The sequence below is a fragment of the Macaca fascicularis genome, chromosome 1, assembly GCF_037993035.2.
Source record: "Macaca fascicularis isolate 582-1 chromosome 1, T2T-MFA8v1.1".
NCBI classification, from domain to species: Eukaryota; Metazoa; Chordata; class Mammalia; order Primates; family Cercopithecidae; genus Macaca; species Macaca fascicularis.
The window spans coordinates 127,107,706-127,133,682 of record NC_088375.1 but is presented as its reverse complement, the minus strand read 5'-3'; the positions used below and the strand labels follow the sequence as shown (position 1 = coordinate 127,133,682).

Below are 25,977 nucleotides of genomic sequence, written 5' to 3'. Positions count from 1 at the left end.
CTTTAAAGCATCTGAGGATGGAAGTAAGTAATTTAGTAGTTTAGTGCACAGACTCCAGGGTGGAATCCAGTTTCTCCATTTACTAGCTATGTGACCTTCAAGAGTAAGCTAACCTCTCCAACACTGTTTCCCATCTCTAATGTGAGGATAATAACAGTTATTACTTCATGTGGATTTTTAGACGGTTGACTAAGCTAACACATGTAATGTGTTTAGCCTAACACCTGTCACAAAATAAGCATTCAAAAAATAATTTATTTTTAGTTTTTTTTCATAAGACAGTCTTGTCCATTGTTGGACAGTTTTAACTGATACAAGAGTTATTTCTTATCGAACCTTTTTTTTTTTTTCTTTTTAAGTAGTAAAAGAAGTATATTGACCCTGGCTTTATTTCTTACCCAGGTTAAACATTATCAACTCCAATTCTTATGTGCTAATGTTTTCATGTCCTTTACCTGGTTGCCTGCTCTGGAAGTCCTCTAAATCATTAGTGTGGTACTCCCAGTCAAGCACAGGACCTTCAGCAGTTTTATGATTCTCACTTCATATTGGCTTTTTCTTACACATATGCATACAGGTACACACACACACACACACACACACACTCACATGACTCTAATGGGTACATTACAAGTCAGTTATCTATGAGGGATACTTAGGATATATCACTGCCTAACATAAGAACACAAAAGTTACAACTTCCGGTCCGTCAAAATCAACTCTTCGGGGACCTAGAAATGCCACTCATCCTGGATAATCTCTAGATTTAGCAGAATCTCAAGTAACCAGGATACTTTTCATCTAGGATGATCAGTGTCTGCTCACCTTCACAAGTTTTAACAAAACAACTAGGAGGTCTTCATTAAATCAGGGAATGACAAGATTCTCCCCCAAGACACTCAGCCCACCACTCAGGGATACCCTAGATGGGACCTTGCTGAGAGTCATTTGGCTTTGGAGGTCCTATATTCTAGAGCAGTTCAAGACCACTGTTGTATGAAACATGCAGAGCTAAGCAGAAGTGTGCAGAAGGCCAACACCCTAAAATATAGCCACCCCAGTCTGTAAGACACACCACATTTCCCTATGCTTTTCATGACAATAAACTTGACAGAGGCAGAATAACTTTTGTGATATTTTTATTCATCATGCTTTTATTCAAGACCAGTGTGTTTTCTTGGACTTTTAATGCCATGCACATGTATATCAAAATCTTTTCTTTCTTTTTCTACAAAGCTTGTATTTTATAGAAAAGACATTTTTCTTCTCCTTATTGATCATTCCTTTTTGATAGAATTCTATTTTGGATGTCCTTTGAATTTTATTTCTGTCTTCCAAGTAATAGCAGTTCTGTCCAACTTCGTGCTTAATTATGATTCTCTTGATTCCCCATTGTCCAGCTCATGAATAAAAGTACTAAATAACTCTTTAAACTCTGATCCCTATGGAATAACACATGTTTTTCTATATATAGATGCTAAAAACTTAATAATCACTATGTAGGAATCATAACTTCAGCAAAGATAATATCATAGCTATACCTCTCCTTCTCTGGCTATATTCTATGACCCATAAAAGCACTCCATGGCCAGATAAGTCTGAAAAATGCTGTACACTATACTGACTATTCATATTACATTACTATAATAGAAATAATTGAAAACTTCTACAATAAAGTAACCTATTTTACCCAATGTTTCCCAAACTTATTTGCTTCATGGACCATTCAATAACTTTCTATAAAACACTCTTATGGGGACATGCTGAACTAAACAGTTCCTTGCAGCCTAGCCATAGAAATGTCATGGAGATAGACAGAAAACTGAGCTAGTTCAGCTGTATTCAATCTTTTATTTTTCTCTTACCCACATGGTCTAATATTCTTCAAAGAATGAAAATCAAATTGGTCTGACTTTGACATTATTTGTTCATAAATCTAACTTGAATTGTTACACAATATCTAGGAGTCCTCTGAGCGATGAAAAGTAATTTGATGATTGTTCTATTATTTTCTCCGGTATCAAGTTTGCATTGACCAATTTATATCTTCCCAGGTGTACACATGTATGTGTCTTTATCCAGACAATTTCCTAAGTGCTTTATATACATTAGTCCATTCTAAACTCAAAATAGTCTTACAAGACAAATACTACTATTTTAATTTTAAACACATGGAATATTGTGATTTCAGAGGAAAAATATCTTGCTTAAGGTTTACACAGCTAGAAAGGGTTAAAGGGAGGATTTGAATCCAGGTGGATCTTGACCCTGAGGACTGCACATTGCACTGTACTGCTGACCAAGTTAAATCTGAGTGACTTTCTCTGTTCTCCAGTGGGATTTAGGCTCCATTTCAATGCCTGTTTGAACAAATCAGTTTTCTCTAAACCTGCCCTCTTCCTTCATCTCTGCTTATTTTTCTGCCTTCAAAGACTCCCCTTCTATTAGTCTTTTAAATCTCCATACTCCCTATCCCTGCCTGTTCTCAGTCTACAATTTTTTCTTGACATTCTAGCCTATTATTGTGATTTTAGATCTTAGTATTATTGATTTAGTAGTAATCAACCAATTCTAACTTCAATCTTTCTAATAATTTCAGAAAAAAATTTCAGCTGTCAGTAAAGATCTCAAAGTCAATATGCTAGATACCAAATTCATTTCTTTCCCCTAAAGCATTTTTCTCTTCACTTTATATTGAAGTTTTGCTCATTTTTCAAGACTGCTCCTTGATGCCTCATTGAAGCCTACCTAGACTCTCCTATGCAAAATCAATTACTTCTGTCTCTCTCTCAAATATTGATAATGTGTGTAGATTTACAACTGATCGACTATCTTTAACCAAAATTATTATAATAATGATAGCTACCATTTATTAAGTTTACTACAGGCTTTTACACTTCATAAAGTACTTTAAGTTTTTTATTGGTTTAAATCCCCACAACATCCCCATGGGATATGTACTATTATTATCCTCATTTTACAGATAAGGAAATGCAGACATAGAAAGTTTAAGTTGTTCCAAAGTCCCATAGCTAATGTATGACACAGCAAGATTTAAACTTAGGTCTGTCTCATTATAGGAATTCAAATTTGGGAAATTTAATAATAGGTCCATATTTTATTCTTGGTCTTCATCAACATTTGTGGATTTTTTTTTTTTTTTTTTTTTTTTTGAGATGGAGTTTTTCTCTTGTTGCCCAGGCTGGAGTGCAATGGCTCGATCTTGGCTCACCACAACCTCCGCCTCCCGGGTTCAAGCAATTCTCCCACCTCAGCCTTCCAAGTAGCTGGGATTACAGGTGCCCACCACCACACCCAGCTAATTTTTTGTATTTTTAGTAGAGACAGAGTTTCACCATGTTGGTCAGGCTGCTCTTGAACTCCTGGCCTCAGGTAATCCACCCACCTCAGCCTCCCAAAATGCTGGGATTATAGGTGTGAGCCACCATACCCGGCCCGTTTGTGGAATTATTTTTGTGAGTGGATAAGTAAACCTAATAGCCCTGTAATGTGCACATGGATACACTGGCTTCCCACTGATCTTGTATATTCTGGAATATGTGGCCTTCAAGGTCACCAGCTCCAACACAAGAGCCTTCAATCTCCTACAGGAGGGACCATCTGAGTTCCTGGAGGAACTTTAATGGGAAAAAGTCTCACTGGTGCTCATGGCCAATCAAACCATCTAGACAGCACATTGGATGGTGGGTTTTCACAGGCCTCCCCGAGGGTTATTCACCGCCTGGGTGGCTTGACTACTAGCCTTTCAGGCTCAGAAACCTAATTTTGTCAGCGCAGTAAGAGAGGTTCTTCCTCATATGCATATGACCAAGCTGTAGGCCCAGTACTGAAAACCAGAATACCAAGTTATTCAGGTACAACCACTGGTCTATGGTCTGTGGTCCCTCATCTGACCAGATATGATTTGGAATTCAACATCTTTAGGATTTTTACAAAGGTAATACAGTGCACATATATTACAACAATACCCATAGCAGAATATTGGGCAACACCATTTAATCAAACATTTTAATATTTCTACAGCAAACATGATTATTCTCAGCAACTGGGATGAGGTAAGACTATAAATAATACCCTCACATCAGTTCCAGTACAGTTTTGCCACCAAGTTAGTTCAGATCACATTAGGTCATATCACACGTGCATTTTGAAAAAATTTTTAATTTGCATAGTTTTTTTTTTTAATTTGAGGGCTGAATAATGAAGATCAGGGCCTGAAATAAATGGAAAGACAGTATAGAATGGTGGTTATGGACCTGAATTCTGGTACCTGGACTCTGGGCTCGTTTCCTTCCCAGCAGACTGAGATGACCTTGGGCAAGTTACTTAGCTTCTATGTGTTTGAGTTTACTCCATCTGTAAAAATCAGCCTGATTATTGATGTCATAGGATGGTCATAAAAATTAAATGAATTAGTACATGTAAGACATTTAGACAGTGCCAGCCACGTAGTAAGCAGCAGTGCAATTACCTGCCATGGTCATTATATTTTCCCTGAGACCCAGCACATAAGCAGCAGATTCTCCCCTTGGAGACAGCAGCTATGTGGGGGGATATATTATGGCCAGCTGCCTGTCTGTTCATCCACAGTATGAAATAACTGTCATGGTATTCAGAATATTCAAGTCCTTATGGCCAGTGTATTCTCGTTCCTGTAATTAAGCCTACGTGCAAAGCCAGATAATAATCAGGAGGTTGCTTGGTGAGCATGGGATCAGGAAATTTAAATGACTTGAATGTTAATAACATCAGGCTGGAACATTCTGACCCATCCATCCTGCCACAGGGTCAGCCTTCTTCATGCCAACAGGATACTGAAAGTCTGAAAGTTTGCAGGTTACCACTCTCGCTCTTGAGACCATGCTAGGACGGTACTGTCACCATATGTGTCAGGATGCTCCTTTTGTGAGGCTTCTACCTTCTCATTAGCTAGTTCTTCCACTCTTCAGGTATGCTAACATGATAAGTCAGGTTAATGTCACCTCTGTTGAGTCTGCCACACATACTCAGGCCCCAAGCTCTGCTACTGCTGTAAGATGACTGTAGCCATTTCTGCTTGGATCATTTATATGATCATTTCACAGCATACTTCTTTGAAGGCGATCTTATTTCCCTCACTTTCAAGTTCCTGGGAGACAACTCACTGCATCTCCTATCAACAGCAGTTTATACTAGGGGCCAGGACTGGAAGAACATTGGAAGTAATTCCTCTGGAATACAAATGAATCTGCAGAATGTGTTCTTTCTCATTATCTGCCTTTTCTTCAACTTGAAGAAGTTTTTTTGGAGTTAGAGTTCCTGACGGCTGCAGTCTGGCTATAAGAATATCTAGTTACCTACTTGATGGGTTTTTCAAACCATCTATCACAACAGTGGTAATTTTTCCTCTCAATTTGAGGCTTGCCAAATCCTTATCCCTTCTGCTTCCTTCCTGATGAAAAGCCGCTGCATCTTCCATTGATTCTCAAAAGGAGTTATAGCTTTGAGCACTGTATTAATCGGCTTCTGAAGAGGAGGATATTTATTTTTTAGATCTTCATCATTTTGACTTCCTTAGGCATAACTGTCTACCCTTAAGCTATTTACTTGGTTGGGGGAGTAGTAAAATTATTTAAAAAGAAGAAAACATCACATTATTATATTGTGTAATTCTACTAGGTTCTCATCCCCCTAATTGCAGCAGAGTATCTTTAAAACAAACATTAAAATAAATGTGGGAGAAGGAAGGGCTGATTGAGAAAAGAATAATTGCAAGTACCTGCAAGACAAGTGCTTCCTCATTTTTTCAGCATATGGTAGCATAATGGCCCTTTGGCTTACTCAACACGTATGTATTTCTGTGGTTGAAGTGACATTTCTATTCTAGAAGAAGCATTATTATTAAAAGAATACCAACTGCAGAAACTTCTGTTAAAACTCATGCACTGGGGCCGAGCATGGTGGCTCACACCGGTAAGCCCAGCACTTTGGGAGGCTGAAACAGGTGGATCACCTGAGGTCAGGAGCTTGAGACCAGCCTGGCCAATACAGTGAAACCCCATCTCTACTAAATACAAAAATTAGCCAAACATGTTGGCATGTGCCTGTAATCCTAGCTACTCAGGAGGCTGAGGCAGGAGAATCGCTTGAACCCGGGAGGCAGAGGTTGCAGTGAGCCAAGATCAAGCCACTGCTCTCCAGCCCGGGTGACAAAACAAGACTCAAAGAATAAGTCTCGGGAAAAAAAAACAAAAAAACAAAACAAAACAAAAAACTCATACACACCTGTGCTTCATTTCCTCAGCCTAGATTTAACAACATCTCACACAGAGACTAGAGATTACATGCTCCGATGTTGACTATAAAGGGATGGATTTGGACAAGGCACTTGAATCTCTTTATGCCTCTTCTATGAAATCATCAAAGGGCTGAATAAGATGATGTCTTAAATCCCATTCAGCTTTCATTTTTTTATCACTCTTTCTGAATTAATTTATCTAGTATCTTTCCTTCCTCCTGTTCTTTTTAATTTACCTGTCATCTCTTTATCTTTCCCAAGTAGTTCTGAGGTTGTTCCAGAGGTGAATTTAAGCTAATGAAGCTTAAACTTCAGGATCCCTCACTGAACTCCTTCTTTATTTTATATATATATATATATATATATAAAATTTTATATTTTAATGTTATGTTCTTTTTCTTAAAGAGAGATCACAGAATTGCACACATTTTAGGTCCCGCAAAGTCTGCACTTGCCCCTGGGTGTGTTAGGAAAAAAGACAAATACAAATAAGAGTATCAAAAAATGGAATTTTAACAGAAGATCCGAGAAAAAGAATAGAAAGAAAATAGGCCAAACATTAAATGCTAAATAGTTTTCCCAGCTGAGCATCAAACTGAGCTCTGAGCTTCATGGAGGGCAAAGTGGCAAAAGGAATTTGTACATTACCTAACTCTTGTTATAAGAATGGAGGATGGGTTCAAAGACAATATGTATTATTAATATTAATAATTAATATCCATTAATCCTGAACTCTGGGAAATTTCAGTAGGACATTTTATAGGGGATAAAATCACCCTTTGTCCAAAAAGTGATGTTTTCAAAATGATAAAAACTTTCATGGAAATAAGTAATAAATTTTTGATCCAACATACATTGAGCAACTTTTATGTCATCAGACATTGTCCCAGGCAGATACAACAGGTACAGAAGGGAACAAGACAGGGAACTTGTACCCTCAGATCTGTCAGGCAAACACATTAAAAAATGCAAAAACAAGTTGATAAATTGATCATGGAGGCCTGTACAAAATGCTATGGTATCACAAAGGAGAGAGTAGCTAACTCACATCAGGGATGTGGAGGAGGAAGGAAAGAAATAACTTCTGAGCTCAGTTTCAAAGGTAATAATATTCTTTACATGGTAATTGTCACTTCACAGAGAATGGTAAAAACTGCCAATGGGTGCCTAGACAGTTTTCCTAAGCACAATCTGACTCTCATTCGTGTGGCTTGTAGACATAGTCACTGTTTCTTGTAAGATGGAACTGCATTCATTGATTCATTCCTCACAAACCCCAAAGACAACCCACCTTTCATGAAATAAATTGTTGCAGTTCATTTCTAGCCCTTTCTGTCTTATTCCCTTGAGTGTTTGAGGAAATTCTCCTGGCTTACCTGTAGCCTTTTTAGTGGATTTATGAGTTTATTCAATTCTTTAGTTATCTGTAGAGAACCACAAACAAGGTATTTGGACATTAAAATACAAAGCATTAGAAAAAAATAATGATATTTTAAAATATAGTAGTGGACATCCCTTGGTGTTCAGACATTTTCAACTTCAAAGGTCTTTATTCAAATGAGCAGTTTAAAAATCTTTTCTAAGCAATTCCCATTTTACAGCAGAGGAATAGAAAAAATGACTCATCTGGCAGCACCTCAAAAAATTGTAAGCCACAAAATGAGGAACAGCCTGAATTTTAAGCATCCAATGTTAGGTAATAGAAAACATCTTCATGAGAAAAACAGAATCTCCTAATACCCTCACTTGGTGAGGTTTGGAAACTTGGAACAAACATTGCTCCCCTGCAGTGGTATCCCCAAAGGAATGAAAAAATTTCTGCATCTTTCTAAAGTATTCAGCTGCAGCAAATACTGCATCAAACAGTCTTGCGGGTTTGTTCTCCATTGTATCGTGCCAAACACCCCGAGATCTCTGCCTTGCATAATGCGTGGCCTTCTAGAACCATGTAAGTTTGTAAACACATGACAAGTCTCCTCCTACCATCCCAACTTCCATTCTCTTTGATGGATTACAACAGGCAAGCAGTGCCTTGCAGTGGAGCAGGATTTTCAATCATGGGGAAATTTGGAACTTCTGCAATTGATACTAAAATTATGATGCTGCCATCATATCTCACTCAACAGAGGATTTGCAAAAGAAAAAAATAATAAAGATTCAGTACCAAGTCACTGTCACACTGCAGCAAAGGTAGTCTACTGAAATGTCAGGTCAGGAATTCAGCAGTCCTTTGCAGAAATCACATTCAGCTTGAGATTCATAGGGTAGAGTTAAAACACGGACATGAAAATTTAGATTTCCAGTTTTGGTTGATCACTAATTAAGCTGAAGCACTACAAATTCTGAGCATTTAAAATCAAGATATTTTTATGTTTCTAATAACTAAAATTAAGACTTCATTCTTTCCAGGGTTTAAAAAAATCAGAGTAAGTCTTAATTTCTTATTCTCTCCTACCCACTAAAAAATAGGAAAACAGTTTTTGGTTTTAAAGAATACAAAGCTAGACATCTCTGAGCAAGCTAAAATGATTAGTTAAAATAAAACAAAGGCTGTTGTTCAAAGAAAAATACTAAGATAGAACCTTAATGATTTTTACAGTCACCACCTGTTACTATACTGCAGTGATGTGAAGAACAGTCTGAACATCTCATTAACAGCTATCGCTTATTGGCCGCATACCATGTGTCAGACATTTTTATGGATTATCTCATTCGATCCTCATGGCAGCACTATGCAGTAGATCTTATTAGCCCTTTTTCAGATGAGGAAACAGTGCAGAGAAGTTAGCAGACTTGCCTAAAATCACCCAGCAAGGCAGTAGTAAAGCAGAATTCTCACTGAGTTCTGTCTGATTTCCATCGCATGCTCTCACCCACACAGCTACCCAAATTAATGGTGAAGATGTAAATCTCTGCCTTTTAATTAACAACATCTATCATACTGTTGCTTGGTGAATGAGCTATAACAGTAATAGTGATCATAGCAAAGATGGACCTAGTACATACTACCTGTCAAGCAATACTCTGAGTGCTTTACATCTATCAGTTTATATAACTCTTACAGCAACCCAAGAAGTAAAAAACTGAGCTGCTGAGGGTATGAACAACTTGCCCCAAGGTCATGTGATCAGTGAAAATTTAGGAGTTGGAGTCAAGCATCAGACTCAGAGAGCCTGGCTTCTGAGCCCAGACTATTGGTCACAGCACTATATTGCTGGGTTAGATACAGACTAAATTCATGTCCACATTTATACCAAGTCCAGCCATATTCTGAAATGGCTTCCCTACCTTAGCACAACTTGTGAATTAAAGTGAAAGCTGAAAAATCGATGAAGTCCGTGATCAATATGCACAACCTAATGTATTCTTGAATTATTCTGCTCAATTAAGTTTCTATTACAGAGTTTAATCCACATATCTGACAAGTAAAAGAATAAAAATGATGGTTATATGGAATTAATCAAATAAAATGCCAAATGATTTTCAACAGCTAACACATGCATCTCATAACACATTTTAAATGGTCTATTGCATATGTGAATATATTTGCACAGGTCCACAGAGTGTATATTTGGTACTCTGTGCCCACAACTTAAGCCTGGTATAATATCTGGTTTGAACCACATACAAATGTTCATTAACCTTATAGGGAAACACAAAATGTTGGATGTCAAAAGGCTTACTTGGACCAGATGCTGAAATGAGTATTAACTTCCCAACTCTGATGAGCCCAGGAGTTCTAGAATGAAACACAATGGTTTCAATTGCTGGAAATTGTGTGTGTGTGTGTGTGTGTGTGTGTGTGTGTGTGTGTGTAATGTGTATATGCATATATACATATGCATGTATTTTGTGTGTGTGCTGATTTCCTAATACTCTGAATGTTATCAAGTGTCAAGTTTCTAAGATTTTTATATTAAGTTAAAGATGTTATGTACTAATAAGTAGCTAACAACTTTTCTTTATTGTTTTCTTTCTCTCCAGGTATCCCCAGTATTTCCAGTATCGGTAGTAAGTAAAAACAAAAACAAAAACAAACACCAAACCAAGTCTAGGCTAGCTTTGCTTTGTTGTTCAGCTCCTCAGATCTATTTTCCCATTGTCCATTTCTGATGTAATAGGGTATTTTCTTTGTGAATTGCATTTTTGTGTTGGTTTTCTGCACAGATAAGGTGAGAACACAGATAAAATGATTATTTGTGCATAACTCCATGAACATGGCAGTGCTACAGCTTTTCTGACTACTCTTAACCAACGAGGGCTACCTAGACTCAGGTGCAATTACTTAAATAATCATCATCATTTAGCAAAAATATAAGTAGTCCTATTTATCCATACTTAATAACCAACAAACAAATTGAACTCTCTCTCTCTTAGACTGGATTTGGATGTCTAACATAATTTTAAAAAGCATAAAATAAAAGCCAATGAATGCCTCAGGTATGTGCATCAGAACCCAAGAAAAAGTCCATGAAGCCAAGGGGAGGGAATTTTGTTAAAGCATTAAACTCTAGGTTTTGTGAAGGCCTGAAACAGGCAAGTTTGTGATCAATAGTCTTTCTGGAGAGGTAAAGGAAAAAGAGAATCTGCACATTCATTTCTCCCTCCTAAAATACAAAGATCTATGTCTTCTTGACTACTTAGCTTTGCGTTTGATATAGAAAGAGTATAAAAAAATATGTGCAGAATTTGGGAGTGAGAGTACTACAGATTCCTTTCATAAATCTGTTAGTATGAATCTAAGCAATTGAAGATAAACCCCTCTTCAACCATCTATAGAACACTTCTCCAGTATCACTACAAAGAACTTTCTTCCAGCTATCATGGGAGAACCAGGTGTAGCTCCCACTTCATGTGTAAAATAATGGTGCCCTCATGCCAAGCCTGAAATTCGCATTAAGAAAATGCCCAGTAGCTTTACAGAGCAAATTTTTACATATTTTTATATATTGCACCCTTTATCTCTAATGGCTAAAATCTTTGAGCAACTACTAAGTAACTGATTAGAAACAAATTACTGAGGAAGCAAGATTATGCATGGGCGGAGAGAATTTTCACTGTAGTGTCACCCCCTCACAGGCTTGTGTCATAGGTGCTGTGCCAGGCAGGGTGATCGCAGTGTAAGTAGCCATGGAATAATTGCGATTCCCAGCATCCATCTAAAAAGCAATACTCTGATAATTTGGATAAAGCAACTTCCTGCTTCTTATAAATGCACAGTCAGGTCTCCCAATTTATAAATCAACCCAGTTTACTTGAGCTTGTAAATAGGCCTGGACACTGATTTGTTAAGCACTAGATGTGGTAAATGTCATGAAAATTGGCCACTTTGTAAATAGAAGCAGTGTTCACATCCATTTAGAAATGTGAACCAGCCTAATGTTACAGCATCCTCTTTGTGATCTTGTTGAAACAGCATCAGTGTTACAAACTTGCAAATGAAAACCTTCAGTTCTAATAGTCTAATTTTTCTGCTTTAGTATCCCCCTTGGCATTTGCCTAACTGTATATATACCCCACAATGTGCTCCTTTCAGGCCTTGACAATTGCATTTGCACGTGCATTTTAGTGCAACAGGGAAGCAAGCAGAAGCAAGCTGACACAGATTATTTATTGAGGCTGCTATAGTGATCTGGCCTGTCAGAAGTTTCAGAAATGGATGGATGGAAAAGTAGTTCTTTGGCGTTGGGGTGTCTTCCTGTTTGGAGTGTCAGTTGTATGTTGCATGGCCCCTCTAACTGTACTGCTCACTCGACATCCCATTCGGCCGCCTCCACCACATCCCCCATCTCTGAGCATCAGCAGATGTTGACCTTTTACACACCGAATCAGAAATTTCTGTTTTGTTTTATATTGAAATCAGTGGTGACCTGAAAGGATGCTTCGTTGTGCCTTTGAAAAAATATATTAGCCTTTATTATCAAGAACCTAGGAAAATTGACTCCTAATAAAAACCCTCTGACTAAAAGTGATATTTTGGACCCTCCCTTCAATATGCCTCTGGCTGTTCTGCTTAGAATGCAATGGGTATTTTCTCAGATTTCCAGCAAGCAAGATGTAAGATCTTCCAGAGGTCACTCAACATCACACATGACTAGCTTACCTGTTGCCTGGCTTTTAAGGTGAAGAGAGTTACAGTAAAACCATCAAACGTGATTGTATCTTCTAGGCTGCTTTAATGGCATTTGAAAGTTCCTTCTTTGTGGGCTTATAAGGTGCTTGTTGTGTGCACTCGTGGATTCCTTTCCTCTCCAAAGGCCAAGAATTCACACGTAGATGACACTGCCTGTTCCAGAGGGCACAGGAATGGGGTTTTCAAGGTGCAAGCCAGAGAAAAGGAAGCTGTTTGGATATTTAGCTAAGTTATGGGTGTTAGCCAGAGCTTTTTGCATTACCCCAAAGAAGGAATCAATGACTACAGTTCCACTAACTATATAGAAAGATACCATTATAATAGATGTAACACCCATGAGACCCCAATTATCACAGCATATCTCAAGGAAAATAAATGATGTATATTATCAATGTAGATTATTGACGTATATAACCATCGGTTTACATACATATTCTGTATACACAGTGATTAAAGGTTTTGGAGCCCTAACAAATTTCAGTAGGGATCTCAAAATGCCAACACCTGTATTAAGGTTCAAATGCATGGACAGAGTGGTCATCCTTTCCGATCATCTGCTAAAAATGTTTTTGAAACAAATTTCCCATTAAGATCATTCGTACCTGCTGTTGTCTATCTATTAACAAATAGGTTTCCCAATAATCCTAAGGATACTTGACTTAGAACTCAGTCATTCTGATCTGCTTTGGCCATGGCTGAAAAAATACTGGTGATATTGTCAGCAATTAATGAATCCCAAAATAAATCTCTAGCCTTTGAGCCTTATGATCTATGTTTTCACTTTACCTGATGTGGTAGGAATTTCTTCAGATTGCATTTTTTAATAAAGTGTATTATGCACGTGTAAGTAAAATTCATGATTTTATCCAAGTGAACATTTGTTGCTGCTGATAATCCAAAGTAATAGTTGGCTTGGTGTGGGTGTTTTTATTCAAGTCATAAATTGATCATTACCTTCTAATATATATCATCTGATCTTTGGTCCTGAAAAGCAAATGATTAGACAAATTGTGTTAAACGTTATATTATAAAGGGCATAATTAGACCCGCAAGAATTGGCCTAATGTGCAAATACATTTGTGTGGGTGATTATCACTTCTTACCAAAGCGAATGACAGTTAAGTCAGAGGTTAAAGTTAAACCATCCACAAAACGAAGATCACATCAAGGAAGACCATTTCAAACTCTTGGAGTTTTGAAATAAATAGAATTTTTTTAATAATACAAACAAAAGAAAAGAGAGATGTAAACATTTTGTGAACCTGACTCTAGATTATTTCCTTAAATTACTTTTAAATGACTGGCATGATGTTATATGAAGCATAGAACACTGAGCAAGGTGTTTGGCTATTCCTCTCCTATCCCCCACCCCTAACTTATTCAATTTAAAACAACAGTTCACTTAAGGGAAATAGCAAATTGTCCTGTTTTATCTTATAATAAACATTGCCTTCATCACAGAGTTAAAAATTCATCTCTAATTTGATTTAATTGGCAAGACCATTAAACAAGGGAAGTGCTACCTGCAGGGATCTATCAGCCGGTTGAGGAAGCCCAGAGATGTTTTCATACTTGAAAACATTTTATGCCAGTTGGAGACCCCGTGAAAGTTGTTTTCCATACAGCATCCAAATATTTTTGTGCAGTACTGATTTATTGTAGAAACCTGGATCGTGAAGAAAATAACAAGGTTAATCATTTTCCCACCCAAGGGTTATTAATAATCGCATTCATGTTATACAGAGAGCTGCAGTGTTTGTTTGGGTTTTTTTCCCCTTTGCTTTAATACTTCTAAATCCCCCAAATAAAAGTTTCATTTGAATTGCCCTTTAACTAATTAGGTTTTATGTAATGAGGAAAAAATTATCAGACTACAGTAGCGATATGGCAAATTGCATGGTGTGCTACATTAATTTTGAACTGTTTGCTGATGTTCTAGAAGGAAAGCTAAGGTCCCAGGTGAAATGCCTTTGGGACTGTCATTTACCCAGTATCCTCATCACAGAACCATTTCATATTTGTGTAACTAGCATTTCACATTCATGAAACCTTGTGGTTATCCTAAAATTGAATGAACATTAGGACATAGCTGCCTCTTTAATCCTGAAGAACAAATTCCAATGGAGGAGCTGAAATAGTCTCCTACTTAAATTATTTTTAAAAATCCAATAAGTTTACCAATCTGTATTGACAACAATTACCCACCTTGAGCAAATTAACTTTATCGTGTATTAGCATTTTCCCAGGTGACTTTACAATGTCAAGCCACTTTTTTTTTTTAAGTGTGAGCTGATATCTCTGCCTTTGCCAGTTATCTCTGTGGGATCAGGAAATTCCTAGCTTAAGCAAAAACTTGCCAAGATCTCCAAAAGGTTTCATTTGATGAAACTTTAGACATGTTAACTACGAAATTCCTGTACTGTGCCAGTTACTTCAAGGATGTGAGTATCAATTGAAGTCTTCTGGGACTATCAGTGGAGAGCTGTCCAACTAACCACACCACTGCCTAGGGAAAGTAATTGTAGAGAGATATTTCCACATGTCTACAGAATTCTATTTTACAAATGGTGAATCTGAGGTTTAGAGTGGCCACATAACTTGTCCAATGCAGTACAATCAGGAATGCCTATCTGACTGCAACGGCTACACTTATAATATTATACCAAGTGGAAGAGATTAGAAAAGAAAAATTCTAGATTAATTGACTTCTACCCTAGACTTTTTCCAATCCATTACGCTGTGCTTTAGAAGGCCTGTTGATCCCTAATTGACCCATTTCTATGCAGGGAACTGTAGAGTCCTGGAGAAAAATCAGAGTTCATTTTTTGATTCCTTATTGTGTTGTCAGCTGGAGAACTTACAAGTATGGTGTCTGAGGACAGAGGTGGAGGACTCTGACCTCCCTTTTTAAAAATATGCTATTCCTCTACCACCAAACATCCTCAATATATTGAGGAAGAGGGAAAATGTATAGATGTCAGATATTTTATAGAACATGAGACAGTTCGTGAAATTAGCTATGCAAATTGTGAAACATGTTTATGCCTACTCTGTGACAGTAAACCAAAAATTTTTCTTCATCAAGATAGTTGCTTATAACAAAATAAAATTCTATATGCCATCTCAAGGAGAACTCTACCAATATTATACCAAACTCTGTTTTCCCCATCTGTTTCATGATGGTGTGTTTCTGAGAGTAGGCAATTGCTGTGAAGATAGATTACCTCCAAGGCTCTGGGGATTTCTCCCGTAGAAGTTTAGAGTTTTCTGTGGATTTTGTTTCTTTTCTTTCTGTTTTTGTTTTGTTTTTGATTTTTTTTTTTTTTTTTTTTTTTTTTTGAGACAGAGTCTCACTCTGTCGCCCAGACTGGAGTGCAGCGGTGCAGTCTCGGCTCACTGCAAGCTCCACCTCCCGGGTTCACGCCATTCTCCCGCCTCAGCCTCCCGAATAGCTGGGACTACAGGCTCGTGCCACCATGCATGGCTAATTTTGTTTTTGGATTTTTAGTAGAGATGGGGTTTCACCGTGTTAGCCAGGATGGTCCTGTGGATTTCTTTCTGGGCATCAATAATGCTGTTTCCATCCCAAATGCAGTGTGTGCTTAAAAAAATTGTTTTTAATTTTTAAAAAAAATGCTATTTCCAGACTTCCTGAGGAATCACAGCAGTGACTGTATAAACCCAAAGAGACCTTGCAATTTTATCTCCACCAGATATTTTCCTCATATGCCAGGGAAGAAGAATGTTTAAGGAAGGTTCACTAACATCCTCTCGGCAGTGGCATATCATATCATGGTGGTACCCTGTTTCTCACAGATTGCCATATTTTAGAACCAAAAATTGTGTAAGCATTAGTGTTGTTAGGAAACTTAATAAAAAAGCAACACATCCACCTCATCATTTCAGACCAGGCAGCCAAGTCTTAAATGAATTCCCTAAAGCATCTAAATAATGACAGAACCAGAATTCCAGCTCAATGTCCAATTTCCAAACTAGGACTTTTTTCATTCTACCATCACATTATAATTAACCTTCTCATTTATATAAATTAAACTAAAATATGAGATATTACATGGTAGACAATACTAGAAAAAAAAATCAGAAAACTTTCTCCTTGATGGGGAAGTTACATTTTTACAGTGTTCTTAAAGGCCATCCACAAAGTGACTTGAAAGCTGCTCAGTAGATGCCATGTGTGATAGAAGACAACTTACTATTCTAAAGCAACTCTACCTCTAAAGCTTCCCTGATGTAAATAAACCGTCTTTAGTTTTCTGTTTCAAGCTTGCTTTACAGCTTGACTCACTGGGACGTCAGCACTAGACAGTCAGATTTAGCAATTCTATCATAGTTTTCTTCAACTTACAATGCAGTGAGCTTTGTTTAGGTGCAGAAGAGGAAACTATTTCCTTCCAGAGTCTAATTTTTATAACCAAAATCTCAATTTTTCTCATTCATGAAAATTGATTTCAAGTGCCACCACTAAATTGTCATGTAACAGTTTTGGGGGTGGGTTCTTAAAAAAAATTGGAGAAACTACCTATTTGATTCATATTCTAAGCTGATGTGGCTCTAAACCGAAAGAAATTTAGGAATTAACCATTTTCAGATTAAAGGTTGAAAATCAAATATTGTCCACATTATTACAAAATGATTTGTATTGCTTTCTGAATAATAGTAATTGATAGAGACCCTAGAATTGGATTATTCTCTAAAGTAAGCTATATCTTAAGAGATCTTTTTAACTTATCAGATCACTTGCTTTAAGAACAATTAATACTGAAAAATAAAGGGGAAGATATTATTTTCCTACTTCAAGTCAGTAAATGTTTATAGTACAGCAATCTGATTTTTATTTACAATAGCAACCACAAATAGAATGAGCTAACATTTACTGAATGCTCACTACGATGCCAAGCAAATATTAACTCATTCTGTCTTGACAACAGTGCGTAGCAGATAGTGTCATTGTCTATTCCATTTTGCAGATGAGAAAAGCTAGGCACAAAGAAGTTAAGGAATCGTCAAAGTGGTGGAACAGGGCTTTTAACCCAGCCTGAGCTCTATTTACATGCATCATATCCTAAATAAATTTATCCTAAATATTAAATTACTTTCTAGGCTTCCCACAGATACAATCTGAAAATTCAGACTAATAATAGCAACCGAAAGGCATTTCAGATATTTTATATTTTAAAGGAGGCAGTTATGGAATAAGTGATTTTGGTCTCCATACTACCTATGTAGACATAGTCTTTGGAGCCTGACCAGGGAGATCCTCAAGACAAATTGTCAATTTTCCTAAAGGTATGGAACCAGGATCCTTAAGAAGAAGTGCTTTCCATAAAAAAACTACTCCTGAATGATTTGTCATTTATAAGCATATCGTAATCCTTCCCCTCACCCTTACAATAATTTCTCAATTCAGTTTGGGTTTCACTGGCAGTCAAAAGGTCCACAGTCAAGGCATGTAGGGAGAATTTCCTCATCACACAAGGAATTCTTAATCCACTAGATTCTCCAAATGACATATGCCTCATATCTACAGGCATCACCCTTCCATGAACTTTACTATGATGCTGCTAGGCCATGAGAAAACCACTGGAGTGATGGAACTTGTCAGCTGAGAGAAACCTTAGAAATTTCCTTATCTGTTTTACAGATTAGGAAAGTAAAATCCAGAGGAATTAACAGCCAGATAGCTCCTTAGTGGCAGAACAGGGATCAGACCTCTCATCTTCTGAATCCCAGTGCCCTTTGTCTTGTAACAAAACACCACTCTGAGACATTCATATTGACCCAAAGATTTTCCCTAGTTGATTTGTGAAAAAAAAAAAAAAGAAATTGATACATTCTACAACAGTTCATACAAAGAAGCAATACAAATATTGTTGATGTATTATAATTTGTTTCCATTGCTAAGAACTTTTCTCACTAAGAATTCGCAGAAACTTCATGTTCTACAAAAACTTTCATTGGAATTGGATGTGATAAGATAGAATTACTCTCAGTCATACTATTAAAGTAGCCTCTAATATGCTTAATTTACTTCTGAGAATTAAATGTTAGTAATATTTGTTGAGCATTTACTACATGCTAAGGTATTAGAATAAAAAGTAAAATTACTCAGAGAGTAATTGGCTAATTTTAAGTTGTTTTCTCACTTGGTCTTGCAATTATAAAACAAAATACATTTAAAAATTGAAATGAGATATTAACTTAAAAAATCTCATTATGGCCAAATGTTAAAATATATATGTGTAGTCAGTAACACACTATAGGACTTTAGAGGCCACAAATTTCAGTATCCATTTTTACAGGATAACATTTTTCCTCCCAAGGAAAATGCAGAGCACATAAAATTTTGTCCCACTGGACATATGTATGAATTTTATCAGGATTTTCATACGATGGCTGCTGGTGGTTCTGAGATTCAGTAGTTCAAGGAGATTAGGCATTCTACATAATGAAAATTATTTGAAAAAAAAAAAGTCAAATTATATTCCCAGGCAAACACAAAGGCTTCCCCTGCCCAAGAAAATATTTTAGGTACACAATACAGAAGACAATTATATTCTCAGTAGGAACAGATTGTAAGTGAGGTGTCTATCTTGATAAGTACATACAGGTCAAGAAGTCTCAGCAATTTGAAAGTAGAATGACTTACATTAATTTTTTAAATACATATAAGAAGATCCATAAACTGGAAACTCAGCATCCTGGGGGGAAAAAAGTCATAAAACACTAAGAAAGGAGTTATACTAAAATACAGGCACAGACAAATATTTAAAATATTCAAATATGAAATAAAGTTTAATTTATAGCATTTTTTTCAGAACTCATTTCTAAAATTGATTTAATATAAAATTATTATCTTTACTTAAATTTCTTGGCAAAGCTCAATAACAAAATAATAAATCATACTAGTACTTGCATTTTATCAAGACAAACCAGTCACTACTTAACATTAAGCTTGCAAATATCACCCCTACTTATGACCTATATTTGTCTCTGTACAGAAAAAGATGGAGAGAGCTAGTTCACGAAACTAAGATTGTCTTTATCTGATACTAATAATGCAAATACATTTTTTATGTAAAACCACACTAATACTTGAAAGCTTTATTAAATAAAACAATTTCTGGGAATACAGACAATACTAATTTCCTCAGAACACAAATTTATAGTTTTTCAAAGCTGATCATCACAGATCAAGTAGGCTTGTCCTATTAACTCAATATCTACCATTCAATATCTACCCATCATCAAAATACTCAAGTGAAAAGCAACATTCAGTCAATTAACTTACATATTTTGCCTACATGTTACCAAATACTTATTTCTTTAATAACACCTGAGTGCCGATGTGGAAAATTATTACATTCTTTCTTCCTTCACAAATTTTCATAGATATCATCAAGATTTCCTTTGCCTTTGTGGATAGATGTATGAGAACAGAGCGGAACAGAGCAACAGCTCTGTTGTCTCTATCAGATCAGCTTTTCTAGCAAATATTTAAAAAGCAAAGTTATAGTGCAAGTCTTTTGTCTTGGAAGAAGGCACTATAATCTAATTATGGAGGAAACAACATGATAATAACCTGTTTACAGTAGCATAGCCACTTGATATCTATTTCTCAATTATCAGATATTTACTGAAGCCCTCTGCAAGGCTTTGCCCTTCTTCAAAGAGATCCAATCCAATTAGAGAGATGAGAAATCGACCTATAAAATTTTGACTGGCAATATTAAAACTCATGCCTGTCCACATATCAGTGAGAAAACAGGAGCACTGAAAGTAACAGGTTACACAAATTTAGAGCCAAGAGCCGTCCTTACAGACCTGGGTGGTACCAAAGGACAATACAAGACATGTGGTTTTGAGACTGGACTCAATAGATGGTAGGATTTTAGTCATAAAATAGCTGCTTTAATAGTCATGCCCTATGCATCTTCACAAAAGTAGTTTAAAAACATTAAATCCTAGCCTGGATGTTCTGCCTTCCATAACTGGAAGACACAAATAATACCAAGACATAAATAATACCAATTCTTAAATTAATTAATGCTTTTATTTATTTCTGCATTGGAACCAATAACTCTAGAAGCATATTTTGAGGTAAAGGCATCATGAAAACACATACACACCCATACATACGAACCTTAGATACAGTAGGAAGCAGCTTGGACTTTTCTCCATAAGCCAAAACCGCCAGGTATCCCTCTTTCCTTTTCTGAGAAACTACACATATAAAAATAGCAAATATATCCACTCCTTTTCAGAGATAATGGCTCACACTTAAAACACACCCCAAAGAATCTATCACGAAAGACTAATGCAACCAGTTCATATCTGTAAATATAAATTGAGGAGAATGGAATCCTCAAGTGAGAAATTATTTCTTTAGTGTTATCTTCTAGGCTCAGGCACCAGCTTTACATAATGGTTTGGATTGCTGAAGTCCTTATTTGTATTTTTGTGTGTGTGTAAGAACACTCTACCTTATTTTAAAGGAAATGTATAGCTTTGGTAGGGAAGTAGCTATATATTTAATGTCCATTCAATGTTTTGGGAATCATCAATTGCTTGCTCTTGTTTGATGTGGAAGTCATGTTTTGTTTAAGTGCATCACAGCCAAGTTAAAGAGCAGATGTGTGGTTTGTGTCTTTATCCATATAATTTTCTGTTTAGACCAAATGACATTATAGCTGAAAATAACATACCCTGATTTTTCCTGATGCATGCAGATCCTCCAAAGTTTAATAGGATATGGCCGAATATTTCTTCCCTTGAGGTTTCTAACCCAAAACAAGGTAGGAGCATGTAAAATTCCTACTGATATAAAATCCCACATGTTTGGGGGAAAATCCTATATGCCATTGTTAGCACAAAGTAAGAGCATTATCATGAATGCTATGTCTTTGAAAGAATCATAATTCAATCTTTTTTCTAATATGAAGAGTATCCCAAAAATATTAGAGTGAAAGATGAAGGGGAAAATTAAATGACATGGAAGTTAAAAAACCCTTTACCAGATTACACTGAAGGTCAGTCAGTCCCAAGAGGAGTCTAAACTTCTGTTGCCACCACAGTGTGGAGTACAAACAAGACTTAAAAATGTGTGAGTGGCACAGGCATCCTCTCAATGTCTTCCTCTTACTTTTAAGTCAACCAACTGGTACCTCAGTTGTACTGAGGATCTGAGAAAATACATAGAGGTCGCATTGTGACACTTGACAGATCTGTTTTCTCTGACTATTGCTCCATACTGACTTGCAAAAATTTAGAGCAATCTCTCTGTCTCTTTCCCTCCCTCCATTTTCCTCTCTTCCTCCCTCCCTTTAGCCTCTCTCACACACTCTTTCTCACTCCCTGTCTCCTCTCTCCCTCTCCCTCCTACCTCCTCCCTCCTCCCTCTCTCTCTCTCTCTCTCCCCCGCCCCCCCCCCCCCTTTGTCTGTCTTTCACATCACAGTAAATTTTCCTTCTTGGAACTTTTCCTTTTATCTTCTTTATCAGTTAACATTCATGTGTTCCAGCATTTAGAGCAATCTGTTCTCTGTCTGTCCTTAGAGCAGTAATTATTTTCTAACTCCTAATGTCAAAGAAGTAAAAGAAAATAAAAAGAAAAAAGAAAACAACACTGATAGACAGAAATGTGATTACGCAGGAAGAGAACTTTTAAAGGCTGAGCAATAAACTTCATAAGCTTCAGTGTAATGTTAATATTAACATCTAGCCTATAGATATATATAGTCATGTATAAATAGGAATTTATTTTAACATAAGATTGTATTATTTTGCCTTCTTCCTTCTTCTTCTTCAAAAAAGGCACATCTTTGGCTTCCACCTTCCTTAGTTATATACAGGATGTTCCTTTAAAGCTCTAATGAATACAGATGGAAGAGGAAATGAGCAAAAGGAGGAACCAGGAAATAGCTGCTAAGCAAAACAAAATATATTAGCAATTTGTTGAGGAGTCAAATTGGAAGGGCTGCATTTTCAGTCCTTGATCAGAGTGATGAAATCTAGACTGTCCTAGATACATATATTACTAGCAAATAGAATTATCTTAATCATCTGCTCCAAATGAATTTTTTCAAGTTTCTGCATACATATATGAAAGAAGAAATACAGATCAAGCTCGCCCCTATTAGTATAATGCTGTGAGGATTCGGAGGAGGTTTAGTGGCTTTATTCCCTGGCAAGTTCAATGACAGCATCTTCAGTGAAATGTCACTCAGTATTTCCTGTTGAATTTCATATTTCACAAATTATACAACACAGGCTCTAAGACAACACTTCTCCACAGTGAGTTTTGAGCTGAACAAGATTATGCATTGTTCAAAACCTGAAATAGGCGCATTTAATTATTTTGCTGTGTTGTCTGTGAGAGTCACAGGACAACACACTTTCAGAAATATTGTTACGTGATACCAGTTGCACTTTCTTAGAATGTGGATAATGAGTTCAAATAAATCTACTGAGAAGCGGCCCAGTTGAGCAAAGTGCTTAAATTTTGAAATTTTAGTGAAAGGTGCACTTGGTAGCAGAGGCCAGTTCTATGCAGCCGTAATTTATCTTGTCAGCATCTGCAAAGAACATCAGGCTCTATCCCGTTTTGGCTATTTTCACAAGCAACTCTTCATGAATAATTGGAAAATAAATGGCAGGCAAACATAGAGAGAAATCCCTGCCGTTAACAAGCTGATATCATCAAAAAGGTAATAAATGCTGAGAAGACAACTTTTAAAGGTACACATGTTCAAGGTGACTTGGAGATAGGCCCAAATGCTGCTGAATGGCTGACTATTGGGACTATGTTCTAGGATGCCTAATCAGTTCAACAAGAATAGTCTGAATGGTGTATATGTCAACTAGTTTATCATGACACAGAATGTCATGGTGAACCGAGGCAATGATAATGTCAACTGACAACACAACTACTATTTTAAAAGATTGACAGTAGGGGATCCTACTATCCGTATTGTTATGGGAACAATCCTTGCTTCACTGGATTCTTGATTTAAATGGTAATGATTTTTCCCTCTGAAAAGAAAACTTCTAAACTGTATTACTGACAATGTTGAACCATTTGCAGCCAAATACAAGCCTTACTTTGTGATTGAAATAAACTCCCAGAAACAACAGATACAAATAGTCTGTTAATTTAGGGCTACTTTTCAAGTGGGTTGGTGATAAGTTATTACAGTTTGAACGTTTCACTATTGTTTCTAATTTACTGTTCATTCTTTTAAACCTATCCAGTTGCTCCCAAATTAGCTTTGTCAACAGTTTCTTCTGTTCAAGTTGCAAACCACAAGAGAGGTAGGAATTCTTGGATTCATACAGTGATTTCATGGTGTTATGTGTTGTGAAACATTGCACTGTATGAATCTGGAATATCTGTGAAGTGTACCCATCAGCTTATCGGTGAGGCATGTTGACTGATATCAATCAATGCATCAAATAGTACTGAGAATCATCTGTAAGAAGAAAAAATGCTTCACTCAGAAACTTGACTGCAATTAAAAATGCTACATTTGTTTTCTGAAAGATTAATGTGTGAATAAGAATTACAATAGTTGAGGTTCCTGTTCAGATCATGAATGTTAGAGCACCATCATGGATACTCATTTGCACTGAAAATAAGGAAACCCACTTATAGTGAGTTTCAAGGATGCTTTTCATGAGACCAGAATGGCAGGTTCCATGTATGGTGCCCATTTCGCTTTATGACCAATGAAACATCTTGGAATTTATGCTTCCAAAAAACTGTTGTGAATAACTTTGAAAAACACAAGTGAAGATTTGCATTGGATTAAGTGTTGCTTATGATCCAAAAATAGTATTTATATTACTTTCTTTAAATGAAGTGAGCAGCATCTCATCTGTGACTCATGAATGGCCCATTCCAGCTAGCATCTGTCATTCACAGAATGAAGATTTTTCAGGAAACATAAAGACTTCTGTTTTTATTTCACCATTTTTTTCTTTAAATGTCCTGTGTAACAGGTGTGTCTTGTTTTCCACCCTTGACTGTTGGGCATATGTCACATTTTGGTTTTGTTTTTTGTTTTTTCATAAAACACCTCTTACAAAGAAATACATTTATTAATAAAATCTGAACTTAGCTTGACCCATTTGGTGAAAATGACCATAATGTCTTCCTATTCCTTATTGAATTTAGTCATTTCCCAGATTTTAATCAATGCTGAATTTGTCCTTCTGTGGCATATAGAGAAAAAGTGGAAACTGGTCAGGAAATGGGAAAAGGGAAACCAAGAGTATTTAAACCATATGTCAAAATTTTCTCAAATGTGCTTTTAACTGTAGAACATAGAAGATGCCAATTTGGGTTGAGGGGGACCCAGTTAGGTTTGAAATTTTGGGAAATAAGTCCTGTATGAGAAGAGCAGATGCAGGCTCAGAGGGTAACAGATCAATTTGGGTATGTGGTGTGTCATATAGGCAGTCACTGAAGCCACCATAGGGATGCCATATGGAAAGAAACAAAGGAGGTGAAGGAGAAAGGAAGGAAAAAGCATGTGTAAAGTTCATCTCTTTTCTGTCATGTCAAGCGTGCTGGATATACAAGAGGCCTCTGAACCTGGAATTTGACCCTGCATCTCTAGTTTCCTGAGGACACAGCACCAATGAGGTCCAGACACATTCCTGGAGGCAGGGAGAAGCTACCCAATGAGGTAGACTTACCATAGACAAATTGACATCATCGTCAAATGATATGTGTGGAAGAGCTTCAACAGCTACGTAAGGATGCAAGACAGGGTTGTGGGTGTGGAAAAGACAAAGAAAATGCTAGAGCCTCTTAATTCCCAGAATCACTCCATTTAATGCAGTGAAGGGAAAATTCTTTTTAGAGTTCCAATTCCTTCACCTTTAAGGTCTTTTTCTCAAATTATTTCTTTTTGAATGTCTAAAGTTAATTTTAATCAGCTCTGGATTTGAATTCGCTTTTCTCATTTGGCCAAAAAAAAAAAAAAAAAAACCACTACCTGTTCTAATTGTGCCACGTTCATTGTATTTTATGTTATATTTACAGAGATAATTTACTAATGTAATTATAGGCAACATGGGGAACAGTAAGAACGAGGAGGCAAAAGAGGAGAAATTGAATCCCCTCCTCTTAGTAACATTCTTTTTCTTTCGTTCTCTGTATCCAACCTCTTGATTTCCTGGAACTCTTATCCGCCCAGGTCTTCCCCAGCCAGTGTCAGTCAGAAGGAACCTTTTAAACTTTAGAGGAGAGTTGGTCCTTTCCTTATCTAGGAAGTCAACTTTGAACCCTTTCCCTTGTAAAACACCTCTAGCCTTCATTGCTCTGGCTAGGTACTAAGTACTTTATCACAACTGCCTTCTATATTGCAATATATCGTATATATTACACATATATAGTATTTTTTCTATCTTCCCACTAGAACAATAGTACTCAGTGGGGATGTGGTGGATTTTGCCCTCCAGGGGACATTTGGCAATGTCTGGAGACATTTTTGTTTGTCACAGTTTGTGGGATGCTACCACATCTA

The 25,977-nt window shown here is 36.7% G+C and overlaps 1 protein-coding gene across 16 annotated transcripts in view; it reads left to right on the top strand.

The window, feature by feature from the left end:
* NTNG1 (netrin G1) overlaps positions 1-25,977 on the top strand; it is a 352,207-nt gene that overhangs the window by 265,759 nt on the left and 60,471 nt on the right. For 7 of the 16 annotated variants that reach the window (XM_005542550.5, XM_045366159.3, XM_045366154.3 and 4 more), the window contains exons 5-7: positions 10,283-10,309; positions 21,179-21,244; positions 23,699-23,758. In XM_005542550.5, the coding sequence (XP_005542607.3) occupies positions 10,283-10,309; positions 21,179-21,244; positions 23,699-23,758 (153 nt within the window). The remainder of the gene's footprint in view (positions 1-10,282; positions 10,310-21,178; positions 21,245-23,698; positions 23,759-25,977) is intronic. The other 9 variants (XM_005542553.5, XM_045366166.3, XM_045366139.3 and 6 more) reach the window with 2 other exon arrangements.